The 17,305-nt window shown below is 51.5% G+C and overlaps 5 protein-coding genes across 5 annotated transcripts; 3 read left to right on the top strand and 2 right to left on the bottom strand.

Moving 5' to 3' along the window:
- Window positions 1–1,365: 1,365 nt before the first annotated feature.
- Window positions 1,366–2,645, top strand: BDP81DRAFT_485876 (uncharacterized protein; the record flags this gene model as incomplete). Its single annotated transcript, XM_060595182.1, has 3 exons — window positions 1,366–1,499; window positions 1,551–1,705; window positions 1,816–2,645. The coding sequence occupies exons 1-3, from the start codon at window positions 1,489–1,491 to the stop codon at window positions 2,643–2,645; spliced, it is 996 nt and encodes a 331-aa protein (XP_060437804.1). The 5' UTR covers window positions 1,366–1,488.
- Window positions 2,646–8,657: 6,012 nt separating this feature from the next.
- BDP81DRAFT_511075 (uncharacterized protein) lies at window positions 8,658–9,697 on the top strand (the record flags this gene model as incomplete). The annotated part of the gene is made up of 2 exons (XM_060595756.1): window positions 8,658–8,801; window positions 8,880–9,697. The coding sequence occupies 2 exons, from the start codon at window positions 8,658–8,660 to the stop codon at window positions 9,450–9,452; spliced, it is 717 nt and encodes a 238-aa protein (XP_060437803.1). The 3' UTR covers window positions 9,453–9,697.
- A 256-nt stretch (window positions 9,698–9,953) lies between these two features.
- Window positions 9,954–10,901, bottom strand: BDP81DRAFT_273154 (uncharacterized protein; the record flags this gene model as incomplete). The annotated part of the gene is made up of 1 exon (XM_060582944.1): window positions 9,954–10,901. A coding segment is annotated over one exon (948 nt), but the record flags the coding sequence as incomplete, so codon positions are not given.
- A 609-nt stretch (window positions 10,902–11,510) lies between these two features.
- BDP81DRAFT_361947 (Mov34/MPN/PAD-1 family protein) lies at window positions 11,511–13,238 on the bottom strand. Its single transcript, XM_060586434.1, has 3 exons — window positions 13,020–13,238; window positions 12,682–12,935; window positions 11,511–12,608 (listed from the first exon to the last, which is right to left on the bottom strand). The coding sequence occupies exons 1-3, from the start codon at window positions 13,083–13,085 to the stop codon at window positions 11,915–11,917; spliced, it is 1,014 nt and encodes a 337-aa protein (XP_060437801.1). The 5' UTR covers window positions 13,086–13,238; the 3' UTR covers window positions 11,511–11,914.
- A 2,313-nt stretch (window positions 13,239–15,551) lies between these two features.
- BDP81DRAFT_511069 (uncharacterized protein) lies at window positions 15,552–17,243 on the top strand (the record flags this gene model as incomplete). The annotated part of the gene is made up of 4 exons (XM_060595755.1): window positions 15,552–15,620; window positions 15,679–15,711; window positions 15,767–16,107; window positions 16,167–17,243. Coding segments are annotated over 4 exons (1,176 nt in total), but the record flags the coding sequence as incomplete, so codon positions are not given.
- Window positions 17,244–17,305: the final 62 nt, after the last annotated feature.

Here is a 17,305-nt window from a genome sequence, read left to right as displayed (position 1 = left end):
CAACTGCCAAGCTCTCAGCCCTTAGGGGATGCCCTTCCCTCGTCTGCAATCAAATGGCTGACAGCTGCATGCGCGGAACTCCGGGTAACACATCACACGCAAATCCATGTGGGGATGCGTCCGAATCAAGCAGCGGTGCCTTGCGCTGAGAGGCTCACTCGCGAGTTGAGGGCTGTCAGAAGTCTCAAAGAATAGCTGACTCGCTGGCCCGTCCCAATGATCACCGGCTAACAGGACTTTCGGTGTGACTCCGACATGTACTTGTACACTTCAGAAATGAGGAGATAAGACACCGAAAACGAGGAGCTGGATGTTGAAGTCCAAGATGACAGGAAAGACTTGAAAAGCCCCGAAAAGTCTAAAAGATCAAGTTTGGTCACAGAAATAACCATTCACGGAGTCTCGAGGGCACTTGATTGAACTGGGTAGTACCGCGAATCATTCCCCAAAGTATGGACACAGGTGGGCCTATTGCGGGCGTGAAGATGGAAGTGCCCGCTGCAGAACCCGCTGCAGAACCCGCTGCAGAAAACCAGGCGGCCCCGGCCGTTCGGACTGCCCCCGCCGCATTTACGAAATCTTACATAGTTGTGAGGCTTGATATTGGCTGGAATTCTCGAGTCATAGGAAGAAGTCTAGACCTCGAAGTGTAGTGTTTCTCAACAGAATCGATTCAACGATAAAACGTCTGTCCGACAAATTATTAGCTCGGTTTCATCTCTTCCCACATGTACTTGCACTTAGGCTATCTTGAATATCATTTGATGGATGAGCGAGAGTCGTCATTGTCAAGCCTTTCCTGAGCTCGGCATTTCATTTGGGGGTTAAGATTGCATTGCGGTTGAGAAATGCATGTACAAGGATAGTTTTGGCGTGCTCTATAGGGGCCTGATTTGTTCCCACTGTCTTTTTTCGATCCTTTTAAGAAGGCGTGCTCGACTCAGATTTCGATGTTGCAGTCATTGAACCCATTGCTAAACTTCTGGCCCACAAAAGCTATCAGTTCAAGTGCCAAGACCCAACTCCAAACTCTTGTTGCCGTTGTTCAATACCATAGTCTTATGAATACTCTCATCAACATCTCTTCTACGCCACAAGGGTAATTGAGGCTTTTGAGGCTTTGCTTTGTGGGCAAGCTACTCAAAGGGGGTAATGAAAAGCTCACAGAATGAGCCAGAGCCACTCATAGTCAGGAAACCGTAGATTCGAATGGAGGCATCTATCATGTCTAGCAGGTGGTAGAAATATCTCCCAGTTGCCTTGAGTTGAAGGAATCAAGTATCAGTTTATGAACCTATAAAAGGAATCTGAGACACTGGTCCTCGTTCAGACCTTTTCTCTATGTGTCTCATCGAGTCATCTCATGGTCTGAGTCAATCGTCACCAGGCTTGCAACAGTTGCTTTTCGAATTGTCAACACGGGTCTCTCAGCAGCCAGACACGACAATCATCTGCCCCAGATTAGGCTCCGCTTTGATACCAGTTGTTATGTCTCTTAAGTAGGTATTCGTCTTTGAACGCTCTCTGACAGAGAACTAATAACCTCCTAGCATGCCTGATGTTCCCATAGAATTGAAGGAAGCCGAAGAATCATCTGATAACTCCCAGAATCAGTCAAACAAGCGAGAACACTCTGAAATCCCTCCCGGTTCTCCCCGGCAGCCATCCCCAAAGGTAATGAGTTTAATTTCATCAACGACCTATTGTACCAATCTTCAACTGATAGCGGCAATAGAGACTTAGAACGTCGGAGCCAGGGGAAAAAGAGTCGCCATTGCTGTGAGTCAAAGTTTTCTCCGAAAAAATGGAGATGAGGGCATAACATTGACTTCATTGTAAACGAAAGCCGGCTTCCACCAGAACTACGAAATCAGATTTACAGCTTCGCTTTTACCCGTTCTTTCGTCAGGATCACCGGTCAGTCGGTTTACGGTTACACTTGTGGCCGTTCGAAGTTTCTCTGGAAGCGCAAGAACGTGCGACATTATCATGCAGGGGACGAAGACGCAAATTTGCCGGTTGCATTCCTTGGAGCCTGCAAGCAAGTCCATGCCGAAGCGCGCGCGATGCTCTACGCCAACGACTTCGACGTGCAAGGCATGGAGACACTCGCCGTCTGGCTCAAAGACCTGGGAACCAACATTGCCTGCCTGCGAACTATTACGCTTCGGACCGAACCTCAGATGCGGTTGACGTTATCGTCCTCAAGCAGTTTCAGGGCCCAGCAGGACCGGTATCGGGAAGTCTGTCACAGGGCCGCCAGGATGTTGGCTGGTGCCGAGAATCTTCAGGCCCTGAGGATACATTTCTTTTACAACCAGATGATCGGCGCCCCAGCTCCGAGAGCAACTCTCAAGCGACCTGAGCCTGTTTCCGGCTGGATTGGTATCGCCCGCCGAGTCGCGGAGGTACTGTGCCATGATTTCCGGTCGGTGTACTCCAAAGGGTTATCCCGGGGTCGCACTCCTGAAGACTTATGCTGTGTCATAAAAGTCAGCCGGAATAACTGGTGGTGTAATCGTCACGCGTTGACTCCACACAAACTCAATGCCAAAGAGGCAAGAGAGGCCGAAGAGGAGGTTGTAGAGCATTTGAGGCTGCTTCTCAGGAGGAATCTCGAATCTCGTCTGGGTCATCGGTCTTGAAGGAGATTGATTCTAGGCATCCAGTTGCCACACTTGCACATTTGACTAGCTTGGTCTCCAGAAAGACAGCGGCCTCTGTAAAGGGAGGTGGTGCTACATATTGAGGCTAGCTAGATTAATCATACTATTCGTATGTTCCATCATCTTGAATAATAAATTCGTCAAAGATTTCATATGTAAGTCGTAGCTTGAGTTAAGACTGACTCACTGCTTGAGCTCTATCTTGAGAGTAAGCATCATCAAAGGACCTCTCCAACGTTCCTCTTTAATGCTTCTTGCCATTGACCTAAATGCACGCTCCAGATGAAAGGCAAGGCCACTACAAAGAAAATACTAGAAACGAAGAGGACTTTCTAGAGTCTCAAAGTCCACTGTCCGTTAAGGCAGCAGAGTTGCGAAGCTCTGCTTCTAGCGGTCGGCTATATCAGAGCATCAAGCCATTGCTCGGTATCTCACGGAAAGAATCTGTTATCGACAACCCCCATTCTGACACAGCACTGGCAAGCATCAATCCTTCCAAGTAAGCAACGAGTAGTTACCTCATATTGAACTACAGCTGACTTCTCAATGGAAACCCCGGTGAACAGGCCTGCAGAGCATCTTCTCAAAATACCTATGCGGGTATGGCCTCGTCCCCGCACGCCTCCGTCCCAAACTGCGGACTGCATCGACGGAATAGCCAAGGTTCCTCAATCACCCTACCGGACGAGGTATGCCTGGGTTCTTTTCCATTATCTGAAGTTCACCGAGCTCGACTGATACCAATACTAGATTCTGGACGATGACGGTCATAAGCCGAAACCCTCGTTATTATTGTGAGTTTTTCAGCTCGGGCTTCTTTGCGCGTGGTTCCGAAAATAACTAATCCTCAAATGGAAAAGACACATGCCCCGAGAGATTCGAAACATGATATATGAGGCGGTCTTAGCCTCTACGAGCCGGATTCGTATTTCACGTAAACTCGGCTACACCTTTGTGTTCACGAAACGATCAACCTTTCAATTACGACGAGGGAATCTAACGCAATTCCCATTCGCGGAACAAGTCGATCTATCGATCTTTTAAACTTGCAAGAAGGTATTGGTTGAGGCACGTGGCATCGTATACTCTCGAACTATCGACGTTCCGGATGAAGAGACGCTTCTCGTCTGGCTACGCGACATTGGGCCGGACAACAGATCTCATCTACGCGACATTGCCTTGCTTATGCCGAGCACTTATCCTCAGTGCCCATTCATATCTGGTCGACAGAAGATGATTATGACTAGGATCTCTGCAATGCTTGAAAACTCTCCGAACCTCAAGCGAATCCGGATGAACCATCTTGGATTTGAAGGCATGATCGACGTTAACAAGCGCCTCAAGCTTCACAGAGATGGACAGTCAAGTCCGCTGGTCACTGCATCTCGTCACATGGCTGAATGGATGTTCGTATTCTTTCGACCCCTCCTGTGCAGTCCGTCCTTCCGCAGTCGAAGTCCCCCAGGGCTTTCTTCCTTGTTAGTGCTTGGGGATCGCGCTTACGATACCTGGCATCTTTTGCGCAATAACAAGGCCGGTTTTGGTTGGCCGAGTTTGAAAAGGAAGGAGTTGGACGAGGCACATGCATCATTTACTGAGCACATGGAATTGCTACTTGAGAGAAGTCGGAAGAAGAATCTCAGACGTCGCCAAAAGAAGCTTCAGCGGCATAGCTAATGTGTCCAACGAAGGGGTTATCGTCTGGTCGCGATGTTCTCATTGGGATCGAAACAGATAGCAGTACTTTATGAGAATTAAAAGATGGGGATACTGGTAGCTTTAGCGAACGGTCGGAAGAGCGAGCCTCTCGGTGGGCTGACCTCGGTGAGCAATCGGTCTGGCTTACGCGATACTCGGTGAAGCTAGAGAGGGTTGAAGCCGTCACGACAAACAGCTTTCCGTAAGGTAGTTTCACATAGAGATTCTGTGTGACATGTATTTTTTTTCCAAAATCTGACATGGAGTCATAAGTGGCCTCAAACTCTCTTTCCTTTCCTCTCGCAGCTCAATTAGCGACCTTGGTGGTTTCAAACGTTGCCACAGATGTCCCAGCTCACCGATCCATCCGGGCTCACCCATCATCTGCCCTCACTACTCTATAGTGACAGGGAAAAACGACATTATATCAACAGTGCCTGTGACGTAGCGAGGAACATCGTGAGTGAATTGCCTCGCTTGCACAGGTCGCAAGTTCCGGTCTCGTGAAACATCCCTGCATCTCTACACCTGAGGCTGGTAGAGTCTTAAGGAATTTTCGTAGGCTACCTATAGGTGACGCCGAGCTTTTGTGAATGTTTCCAGCTGTTGGTGACTTAGTTTGTCGGACAGGTATGTAGTAGTCCCATGCGGCTGGTTGACGAGGGCGCGGGTGACCAGCGCCACACGCTCGCAATGGTGCGCATCAGACTGAGCAAACTTTTCTTCTGACGTTTGTAGAAAAAGAGCTTTCCCCACCAACAAACACACACGGAGACGTCGATGACTGGAAGAAACATTCTGCAAAACGGGACGCCTATTTGAGCTAGGTAAGATGAATAGGGAGCCCAAACACCTTTGACCATCTGAACCAGATCTGCTAACCCCTTAGTTTCTAGGCAATATCTTCACCCATGAGCTGCAAAACTTCGCGCAAAACGAAGTCTAGGCTTCGGAGGGAAAAGAAGCTCCACAAGGTAAGGTCTTCTCGCATGACAGTGGAAAGCCACGAGAAAGAAGCATGTGGTCTTTGACCAACTACCTTAAGCTAACATGAACGGTCATCTAGCAGTCCCAGAGTGTGGCACGTTATTTTAAGCATTTTCCGTTTTTGTATGTGTGCCAAAGAGCTTGGTCACCGAACGCGAACGACTGACTTTGCCATACAGGGACCTGCCCCCTGAGCTTCGGACCAAGGTCTACGACTTTGCTCTTGTTTGTTGCGATGTTGTCTCAATCACCAGGATCTCTCATAAGGATGGCTGCATCAACAAAAAACAGGTTGCCCTTCTTCACCATCAAAACTGCGCATCAGCAAAGCGAGACACGCATCCCATCGCCGGGCTTCTTCAAACTTGCAAGAAGATTCGCCACGAGACGTCGTTCAAGCTCTACAATAGCAATGCCTTTGGACTGTACGACGTGCCAACACTCATCTTATGGCTCGAGATGATTGGGCCCGCAAACCGAGCAGCCCTGAGAAGCCTTACAATTGAGGGTAACGATTTTGATGAACTACTCCCCATCATATCATTGTTGGATCCGGTGGGCGACTTGGACAGGTTCGACTCAAACCCCCCAATTGTAAGGGCTCCCCCCGGCGACCCATACCGAAAGGAGACTGCGAGAGTCGGCGATCTTCTATCTGAATCTCTCGTTCTCGAAGCGTTGCATCTTCCCTGCGGATACAAATTCTGGCAGCTCCCGCCTCTAACGCTCCGACGACGCGATGCAGACAACGCGCCTTGGCAAACCAACATGGCGCGCCGCATCGCCGAGACTCTGGTGGAAGACTTTGCAGTCTTTTTCCGAAAGCGCCTTCTGCTCGACCACGATACTAAGCAACTCTCAAAGGTCATTAAGGTCGATGTCGTACGCCAAAAGAACAACGACATGCCGCCGAGTCCAGCGATAAAGGACGTCTTGACCAAAATGGAGGAGGGAGCAGAATACTTGAACTTACTACTCAAATACCTTCAACACAAACAGAACGGAGGCAAGCCATGGCAGTTCTGTCTCGCTGGATACACGTACTAAGCGTGATAAGCACATGCTCGGGAACCCGGAAAACGATGTTGAAATAATTGGTCGAAGTATTTTTTGAAGAGCGGCAACGAAACGGCTTTTCTGAATCAAGCCAGATGTCGGTGACTGGCGTATCATGTTACTTAGTACAAAGGATCCCCTAACATGGAGATGAGCTCTTTATGTGTGCAGTCTCTGCGGTCCACACAAATGGAACTCAAGTTTACAAAACCTTCAGATCAACACATCATGTTTCCGAGGAATCTCAGAAATATGGCCAGGTCATGGGCGATGCGCAGGGGAAGTCCAGCGGGCTTCGAAGCCTGCGCAGCAAACTCTATCCTCATCGACTGCATGCCTTATGCTTCCGTCGCGCAAGTACTCTCGACTAGGCCTTGCAGCGTCCTCCACGACAGCGGACGTTCGATGCGCCTTGCGGTACTGGGGAATCATCCCTACGACCACAAATTGACAATACTCACTGGATGGATATCGAAGCCGGACGAGAAGCTGAGCGAAGCCTACCGGTAGCTGTTGAAGTTCCCCAGCAATCCTTTTCCCCCAGAGACCTTCTGCGACGCGAATAACTCTGCAATTTCCGGGTCGTGCCCTCTCGAGATTATACAGATACAGCGGTCGAGTAAAAGCGTCAGATAAGGAATCTATGATGTTTCGAGTTTCTAGATCTCTACGTCGCGATGGTTTATTACGGGTCTTCGTAGTTCGTACGGCGGTCGTCGAGGCTCCGTCCGGATCGAAGTCGGGTCTCCAGCAACTGCCAATGTCAACGCTCAACGTCTTTGCAACTACTAAGTAGAGAATTTGGCGCCAGATTTCCCAAAAGTACTGTTGTAATCTTCTCGATTAGCGAAAGTTGAGAAAAAGTGGCAGAGAATCCGACATTACCTGTTCTAGGTCTAGGTGTTGTGGTGACTGGAAAGTCCGCGGTAGGGGTCGTTTGTGTGGGTTTGCCCGTTATTACCACGTCTATGCAGGCATTAGCAAAAAGATTGACCAACAAAGAGGCAATGACAACAAATGTCTTACGTTGCAAGTTGTCCCGTGTTGGATTAGCTAAGAGTCAGTTGTTAAGGGGTGATGAAGAACATCCATCAAAGATTAGATAATCATAACGCCTTGCAAGGTCTGGCACGACTCATTACGACGCTGCGAGACTGTATCAGGTATAAACAGTAGAGAGCCTGATTATCAAGATGAAAGAAATCTCAAACCCGAGAAAAACGTGGCCGAGACTAGAGAAACCGAAGTCGCCCAGCCTCGGAACGCAATAAGCATTTCGCTAGCGCCCCTGCACCTCGCTCTCCCGTCTCCACATTATGGCAAGGCGCATTTTTTCAATGGCGCCAGAGGGCAGATTCTCGAACCCGTTTCGAAGCCTGAAGGCCCGTCATCCCCATCATCCGTTTCCCACACCCGGGGACTAGAACCTCGTCCAGACTCTATAGCATGGAAAGGGGGGAGGCGGCGGCGGCGCTGGGCACTAAGAGCCCTGTTTATGGGGTCTCGGGGAGTTGCGATGACAAGTGTCAAGCCTCCTTGGCGCGAACCGCCCCAGCCCACTGGTTTGAGTCTTCTATGGAGACGATAGAAGCATGGAGGACAAGAAAAGAGGCGAAGGCCTAAGGGTTCAAAGCAGCAGAGACATGGATAACTTTATTGGGTGGATACGCGTATGCTTAGGCCTTAAGGTTGTTGGTGCTCCGATTCCCTAGTGCCGGTTTCTTCGTGGCTTTGTCAGAGAAGAAGTGGGAAACCGAGACCGAAGTGCCGTCCGCCTGGGGGGCCAGGGGCTGTGCTACTTTTATATCTTCCCCCATTCCAAGTTCCCTAGCAACAATATTAAGGTAGAGTCAGTAAGTAATTTGCAGTGTCTGACTGCACAGCGAAGAAAAAAAAGTGTCCGCATCGCACCCATAAACCGAGACCGAAGGCATTCTCACACAATGCGCAGCGTGCGGCTGTGTAGAGATAGGCCCAACACTATGGGAATGAGTATCGAAATTTCTTTCAGGATACGCTCAATACGTGTAAATGCGAGATGATACAGAATGCGAGATGTTTCTATATAGATGGAGTCTAATCCGGATGTTGTTGCTGTCTCTTTTTCAATACAATACAACAAACACAATTATCACCACCATCACCACCATCGCCACACAAAGAGTCTCTCGATCTCGACTTTGACGAATATTCTTCATCAACGACTCCACAAACCAATATCCACCCCAGTCATCCTCCCCGACATTCACAATGGGCCTCTTCGACTCCAAGCTCAAGTTCCCCATCCACATGGTCCAGCTTGCGCTGATCATCGCGGCTCTTAGTCTCTCAGTGGCACGCATCTTCCTCCCCAACCGCCCCAGGGGTAGATCCGGCACGATGGCTCTCGGCATGGTAAGTCTTAAAGCTTCATTTTACCCCACAAACCAAGCAATCGACTAACAAACCCTTCCTCAACCCCTGGCCGCAAAGTCCCTCATCATCATCGCATACCAAGTCCTCACCGAGCACGTCTCCTCCTTCAAGCGATGGGGCAGCCTGAGAGCCAACCTGATCCTCAACGGCATGGAAGTCGTCTTCTGGGCCGCGGTCGCCTACATGGGCATCCAGGGCAACACACAAGCAGCATGCCTGGGCGTCAGCTGCACTATCGGCTGGATCGTCGTCGTCATGGGCATCCTTCTCAGCATCGTCGCCGGCTACGCCACCATCATCGCATGGCTCGACTTCCGCTACTTCAAGGCCAACGGCGTCCGCCGCGGATCCATGAAGCAGACCGCTCTCGGCAGCAGCAGCGACAGCGAGGGCGGCCAGTCCGCTGAGCGCATCGAGATCCAGCAGCAGAGCAAGCCCCAGACTTCTTCCCCTGCTCCTCGTCCCGCCGTCGCCCCTGTACACTTCAACAACAGCCAGCAGCAGAGCAACCAGTACGATGCGCCTCCCTACGGCCAGCACTATGCTCAGCAGTACCAGCAGCAGCACCCTCAACAATACCAGCAGAGCCAGCAATACCACAACCAGTACCAGTACCAGCAGAGGCAATGAGTTGGAGGAGAGGTGGACTTTCGAATTGAATAGGACTTTCTGAGCGATTCAGCATATCCAGCGGGGCGAATTGGGATAGGGATACAATTTTCATTTGTTTTTACAAGCGAGTATGATTTTCCAAAGAGACCGGGTTGGTCTACACAGCCATGGGATAATAGGGTTCACGTCAGAAGGGAACCATGGGACTTGAGACCAGAATATCTGGGTTTCTTCTTTGTAAAAGCCCTTGGGGCATAGAGGCCGCCTCTGCAGAAGCAAGGAGGCGCAATCTGTGACTCAATTATCAAACGATTACAACAAAGGTATCTAACTCAAGAGAAGCACGACTTGGAAGAAACAGAAGATTAAACAATTTGTTTCGGGATGAAGTGGATAGAAAGTAGCCGCACAACAGAGAACAAGGGGAGGAGGGACGGGGTTCTTATTCCAAGATCGTTGTTTCCACTGTATCAATTGCAGTCACTTCCTCGAAGCTCCTGTCCTTGAGCCGTCCGGACGTCCGAACAAGAAGTTGGAGATTTTGTCGCCAAAAGGCACCACCGACGAGGGTACTTCTTGGCTCTGGCAGACTTTCAAAGGCTTGCGACTGTAGGAACGAGGGGTCCATGATTGGTCGTCCGCGGCTCCACGACCCGACGACCTGCGCCTGGACGATGGATGATCCCGTATCACGTTCCTGAGCTCTGCCCTGGTCAAGTTCGGCCCCTCTAGCACTTGGCGCCGCAGCTTGGCATCGGACCTCCCGCTGGAGCGCCTTCTACCTTTCGCAATGATCTCTCGCAGGGGTAGAGCTTTGAGATCAGCCGGTACTACATCACTCACCTGGCTAACATCTCCCTGAGATCCTTCAGGCCGATATCCAGCATCGTAGAATAGTCCAGCTAGTTCGGGATACGCGTCTGTAAAATCATACCAGAAAATAGGGTTGCTAATAGCGGGCGCGTTCTGTGCATTGAGAGCTTGGGCTGGACTGCCGTCTTCGATGATGTTCTGCAGGAGCCAAACCAGGTCTACTGCAAGGTCATCCAGGAACCCCTCTTCCTCTATATGCCTGTCAACAACATACGAAAGAGCAATCTCGTTCACGAGAGCCGGCATCGTCAAGATCGTTGTGGGAGAGGAGTCATCCCCAAAGCAGAGACTCACAGTCGACAGCGTCTCAAAGCTACGCTCAAACGCCATAGTCCTCATCTTCACCAGCCACACCTGCCCCTCTTCGTCGGAGACGCCGAGCGTGTCCGGTTCACCCGGGTAATTAAGCATTCCGCTGGCAGCAGCCGCCCACGCCTTCATGACCTCTTGGGCGTAGGCCGGGCAGATGACTGTAACGTGGGACGCAGAGCGGGAGTCATGGCCGTATGCTATCAGCGCCGCGTCGCCGCAAACAGCGTACTGAACGTGTGAGAAGGTGCTCCCAAGGCGGTGGAGGACTTGATGGGTTGATGCTAGGCTTATGTCGGGTCTGGGAATAGAGGGGCTGGGGGCCTGTAGGTACGATTCTGCTGGAGATTGGGGGTCTGCGTTGGCTCTGTAGGGACATGATGCACCTGGTTTATTATAGCGCAATGGCTGATTACCACTTTGGTTTGACGTTTGCGAGGGAGAAGAGGCCATGTTCCTGGCGGGATCGCGGCAGCGGCTGAATGGACGTTCCAAAGCTTCGATGATATGGAATCGACTACTGCGCCGGCAAGATGCCTTGTCTATAGAAGTTGGTGGACTTTGAAGCGGGAAATCGAAAACATCTGTCGTAGAAGCTGTCCGCCGTGTGCGGTTTCTCGAGAAGCGGAGGCGGGTCGACACAGGGAATCGGAAAGCAGACCTCAAACTAGAGCTCTTGTCACTTTGGCAAGACTTCACGCCGTGAGGCCACAATACGGGGAGGCAAGGAGATGATGTTGACATGAAAGTGGGAAGTGGATAGACTTGATAACTAGTCTTCTTGGTTTGCCGCCAGCTAGAGCTTAGGACGAGGTGAAGCTGAGCTTTTATGTAGATGCACGGGAATGGCCTCGAAGTGTCAAAACGCTGCGAACAACTTAGTGGTTGATGGGCGACAATGGGATTGAGACTTGGGTCTGTGTTTCTCGGATGTTCTGGGACTGTATGAGAACAATGTAACATAGCATTTCCTTCGCCTTTGAGCACGCGGCAGTGCTTGAAGCTCCATGGATCAAGAGGCAACAAAGGCGGCGTTCCCCGTTGCCTGGTGTAACTTGAAAAGACATATTTCCAATGAAAACTGAGGCAGGGCCCGAGGAGGAGTCGACACTAGGAAAGTCGTACGGCTAAAGCTTCAATCATGTCATAGGCCCACGTTATTGAGTTCATAGTCGTCTTATGCCTGGCGGGTACTCTAGATGTTGCGTTCCCATCCACCTAAACGCCTAATCGTACAGTGCTGGCAAAGTTCCCGTATCCCGCCTTAGGCCGTCCCTGAAGCATGGCCCTTAACCCCCTCACAACTCCTCTTCCACATCCATGGAGTCACCGTTTGATTGATCCTTACCGCCTGTCGGTCCGTCCTTCTTAGGCATCGTCGCTTCCTTGTCGATCATCTGTCTCGAGACGGACACAATGTTGTCCTCAATCAGCTGCTGACCAACGTCCTCCAAATGCTTCTTGGGGTCGAGCTTGCCGACATAGCGGGTCTTGAGCTGATCCTTCGTCAGTTCGGTTTCTTCCTTGACGCGCTTCTCGTAGCCTTCCGCAAGGCTGACGAGGCGCTCCAAGCGCTCCTTGTTGCAGTCGCCCTCGTGTCTGAAGTCGTTCATCTCCAACGCCTCGGTCCAAACGTGCTTGTGCAGGTTCATGAGCATGTTCTCCTCGAGCGCCGTCTTTCGGTAGTTGATGCCGATGGAGTAGTAGTGTCTGTTCAGACCGTGAATGAGGGCCTGGATCGAAGGTTTGTTGAGGTGGCCCAAGTTACTCGTGCTTTGCCGGGGCTCTTGACCCAGCATAAGGGACTGAGGGTTGATCAGGCGGAAGGCATCAATGACAACCTTGCCCTTGACGGACTGAATGGGATCGACGACGACGGCGACAGCACGCGGGGTCAGCTGCTCGAAAGACTGCTGGGTGTTGATATCGACGGATGAAAGCCAGCATCCAAAACCAGGATGGGAATGGTACCATCCAACGACGGCCTCGGGTCTGTTTGCAACATATTTGTCAGTGTCTGCGACTGCGATATGGCTCAGGTAGGGATGGCGGGGTCCGAACTCACCTTCCGGTTTGTCTCAACATGTCCATCATCTTCATCTGGAAGACAGGGTCGACGGCCTCTACACTAACACCCGTACCACTTTGGGGCATGGCGAAAACATCCACCACGCGTACCGTGAAGTCGTCGACGAACTCTCCCAGCATCAGACCCATGACTTCCATAGGAACACCAGCACGGCCGTGTCGCAGCATCTTGAGGAGGGCAAGGGAGGAGATGTAGACAGTCTCGGAGTTGTCGATAAGCTGTGTGTTGTCCTGGAGTGCCGCGTCAGTATAGGTTTGCCAGGGTGTTGACAATCGGAGCTGTCAAGGCAGCTCGTCGAGGTGGGATGCTCTTACCGTTCCGGGTTGGCTGCCCAGGCCACCGAGGCCCTGTGACTGGAGCATGTTCCTGAAGCGCTCCATTGTGATGATGTGGTCGGTGGTGAAGAGTGAAAAATGCGATAGTGAGCTGGCGTCGTCAAAATGCTGTCGGTGAGGGAGGTGTGCGCGGCGGTTTGGAGGGGTGTAGGTTGAGGTGATGGAGGCAGATGGAAGCAGCTGGGTCGTAGAGTTGAGTGGTGTTGACGACAGCTCTGAGCAGCCTGGCGAAAATGGTCCCGGCGCGGAACTAGCCTGGTCCGGTACGTACTATTTCTGTGCCTGGCTGACAAACAGTCACGTGCTTGACGTTTGGTATCAGTGCGGGAAAGAGCTTCCTTACCTCAAAATCTCAGGGCTATCCAACTTAGATTGATTTTGTCCTATATTATATCAAATTGAGACTAGGTTAAGTATTTAAAAGGAGCCTTGGTGTTGATTGTCCCCCTTACTCCTTGCTGTGAGTATACGTTTGACGACTTGTCAATTGTGCAGCTTGAAATGTTGAGGTGTGAGAGGTCAAGCCATATATGTGCCGCATTCGGCTAGCCTGAGCTTCCGGGGCTCACCAGCCACAGTCCAGCTCCCCTCCACTGCGTTCAGTCTCGAAGGATGAATTCATCATCTAATTACCATTCGTCGAGCTCCCAGTATGGCCGACTTCTTTTAGTCGGGGCTTCGTACTAGAGAAGAAGCCCACAAGATACGATGAGCGGGATATTTAAATTTCAGTATGGTCATTTCGAGCGATGGGAATCTTAAGTGTGGTCTCCGTCCAAATGACAAATCGACGTCACCGAAACCCCCGGCAAAGATGTTTACGCCCCATAGCATCCACTCAACTTCGCACCCTGCCGCAAGTCCACGTCAAGGATTAGGATTTGTCGTCTTCCATTTACTAAGACCCTCATCAATTACAACCGCATCACTTTACCCCCTCAGCACTGAGGTGACTCCAATATGAACAGTATATCAACGTCCGGTGCCGACTTCAGCGGCCGCTGACTCGATCGGGTAGCAGCTCGGCGCGTATCATGAATCAATGGCCGGCGAAGGATATCCATGTTAGCCCCCAGTTCACCATCTTCGCGCAACAAAGCCGCAATATCGTCACTGAATCCCCAAATGTGTTTAATGGTAGGACGCCCAGAGACCAAACAAGCCACGCCGGATTTGAGTTCCGTAATTCCAAACAAACAGGCAATCCATATGAAGAAAACAACAGACGAGACAAGACACATTCGGAAGGTCTGCCCAGATCAACCTGGTGGGAGAAGACCAGAGCCTCGAGAGCTGCAGGGAACGAAACGTCTAGAAAAGTGTGCTCTCATTTGGGGCATAATGATAGGCGCGACGGTCCCGTACATCGAGCCTCGGTGGTCGGATCTCCTGCGCCGAACCTGCAAAGAAGAACACACCGGACAGATGAGAAAGGATGGCGATTCCCATCGCCGAGCCAAGAAACCATCGTTGTAAGCACAACGCGGCGATGTCACCTTCGAGGTGTCAGCTCGAACCTTGGAGAAAGACGTATCTTGTGATTAGTGTCTCCGCCCACTGTTGAAGAGATCCTCTTGTGACTTGTCCTACTACCTACCGGAGTATCCCACGACGTCATTGTCCTTGGTGGACACAGCGCAGCATCGCGACATTTACGCTTTACAAATTGCGAAAGCCGCGGAACGGAAAGCGAGTCATGTCGAACTCAAAGAAGACGCCCATTCCAAGTGTGCTCGTCGCTCCGTGATCCTGGCACACGCGGCAACTCTGCTCTTAGCCCCAACTCAATCATAAGCGCTCGTGCGGCGCACGATTGAGATCGATGTGCCCTGTTCCCGGGACAGTCAACACTAGACGTTCCCTTGCTTTCTCACTGCCATGCCAATCCTACTTACAGCCTACCTCATTATAACGCGATATTGCAACGTGAATGGTTTCTTGCGATCTCAAGCAGCGACTGCTAGCCCCAGAAGATATGATCTAATATCCTCATTTCTCGCGACATTCAATGTCGCACTTCATTGGCAGTACGTAGCAATCTTCGACTACTGGCCGACAACATCTATATCGGTATAACTCCTTCAGCCACGACGTCACCTGGCCGAGCCTCCTTCGGGGGAGGGGCGAAAGTGAGAAACAGGACGATGGACTCGATAGCGGTGGAAGACGAACAAGCAGCGATTCCAGACATCCCCACCGTGGACCCAAACGAAACGCGACAGCCACTCGTCATCGGCGTGACAGTCACGGCCCTGATTCTTTCGACTCTCGTCACGGCCCTCAGAGTACACGTCCGCGCTTTCCTGCTGAGGAAATGGGGCTGGGATGATTCGGCTTCGGTGGCATCTTCTGTGCGTTTGCAGTACTGAGTTGGCTTCAAAGTCGATCGTTGAACGCTGACCACTCGAAACAAGGTCCTCGTATTCGTGGTTGGGCTTCTTATGCTTATTAGTAGGACGCTTCTTCATGGCGTGAGATGAGAGGTTGTTTGCTGATTAGCTCGGTGATGCAGATACTCACTTCGGCGACGGGTTACACCAAGCCACGCTGCCTAGAGACAAGTTTCTCAAATCTCAAGAGGTACTCCCAGCACAGTCGAAGGCGTTGAGAAGAGAGGAGAAACTTACCTTGTGTCCAGATCGCAATCACAGCCGTCGCCATCTACCAAGTCGTGCGTCTCCCCAGACCGGCCCGATGAGGGCGGCACAAGCTGACTGACTAAACAGGCCTACCCATTGATCAAATCAACCTTTCTTCTTCAGTACCGGCGCGTCTTTCCATTGCCGGCTTTTCAAAAGTTATGTAATATTTTCTTGATCTTTATTGTCGCCTTTGGGATATCGCAGGTGGTTTCAGTCTGTCTTGCCTGTATCCCACTCAGGAGCCTCTGGGACCACACAGTACCCGGCCGATGCATAAGACTTCTCGACTGGTGGATCATCGGGTCATCGATAAACCTCTTCACCGACATCGTCATCTTTGTCATGCCACTACCACTGCTACGGACGATACCCCTGCCGATGAGGCAAAAGATAGTGCTAATGGCAACGTTCGGACTCGGCTTCTTGTACGTCTCCTTTCCCAGTCGTCCGGCGTTCCCGGGTCCTCCGCTGACATGTCTGATAGCACCTGCGCGATCTCAGTCGTCCGCCTCACGACACTAAAGAGCTCATCAACCTCAACCGACGCAACATACAACACCGTCATCGCCGGAATCTGGTCAATAACAGAGCTAAGCTGCGCCATCATCTGCCTCTGCGTCCCGACCCTCCGCCCTCTCCTCGGGGGACAAAACTCAAGGGTGCGACCGCCCTCCTACCTACGACCCAACATCGAAGAGAGCGCCGACACAGAGCTTTACACGCAGTCCGACGGCGACGGCGGGGTGAAGAGCAACACGCGGCGATCGCGAGCAGATTCGTGTGACCACCCGACCAGCGACCACAGGGAGATCCATCACGACGTCGAAGCCGGTGGCGGTGGTCGAGCTCCGCATCCGCGGATAGATCTGAGTGACGTACCCGGGATCCTGCCCCCTCCCGCGGTACACATCACGCCGTACCAGGACTCGCCTTCATACGAAGACTCCCCGCAACGAGAGACGATACCGCTCACGAGAGTCGAAACCGAGGAAGGCGTACGATTTCTAACCGTCGACGCACCCGAAGCAGAACTACCTACGCCGCTGAAGCCTCCGCCGCTACGACATACTGACAGAGGACCGAGCCCGGAGGACGGAGGGTACTTTGGCGCCGTTGTACGTGATGTGTCGGGCCAGCCGCGGCTACCTGGTGTGTCTCCTGTGGCATCGAGGAGCAGCTTGGTTCGGGATAAAGGCGATTCTGACAGACCTAGCTAGCTGCCAGGAGTCACGAGGACCGACGCCGGGTTGCTTTTTGGGCGTTTGGATGTTTCGATGATGGCAGGGATGCTCAATGATATCATAATAGCAAGAGTATGGCGTTTCGGTATAGATTAAAGGCGGTGCAACAGAAGTTTATGAACCAAGGATTACGAATAATTGACACCAATGACTGTGGATGGCTCTTTGAAGAACATGGGATAACTCTCGAACTTGCAGACAAGACAATAGAAGCCAGGACACAAAGTAGTGGGAAGCCAACTGTTGTCTTAGACGGGTGTTATGGTGCGGAACATTGTGTCAACATACGAGGGCTGGATGCGTTGTGCAACAGAATCAGAGTTGCTCGCTCTACCCCATGAGAGACACTGGAAAGGCAGTGAGATAGTCCTTCGGTCGGTCC

This window comes from Colletotrichum phormii (assembly GCF_030913505.1).
Source record: "Colletotrichum phormii strain CBS 102054 chromosome Unknown BDP81scaffold_43, whole genome shotgun sequence".
Classification (NCBI taxonomy): Eukaryota; Fungi; Ascomycota; class Sordariomycetes; order Glomerellales; family Glomerellaceae; genus Colletotrichum; species Colletotrichum phormii.
This window is presented reverse-complemented; position numbering and strand designations above follow the sequence as displayed.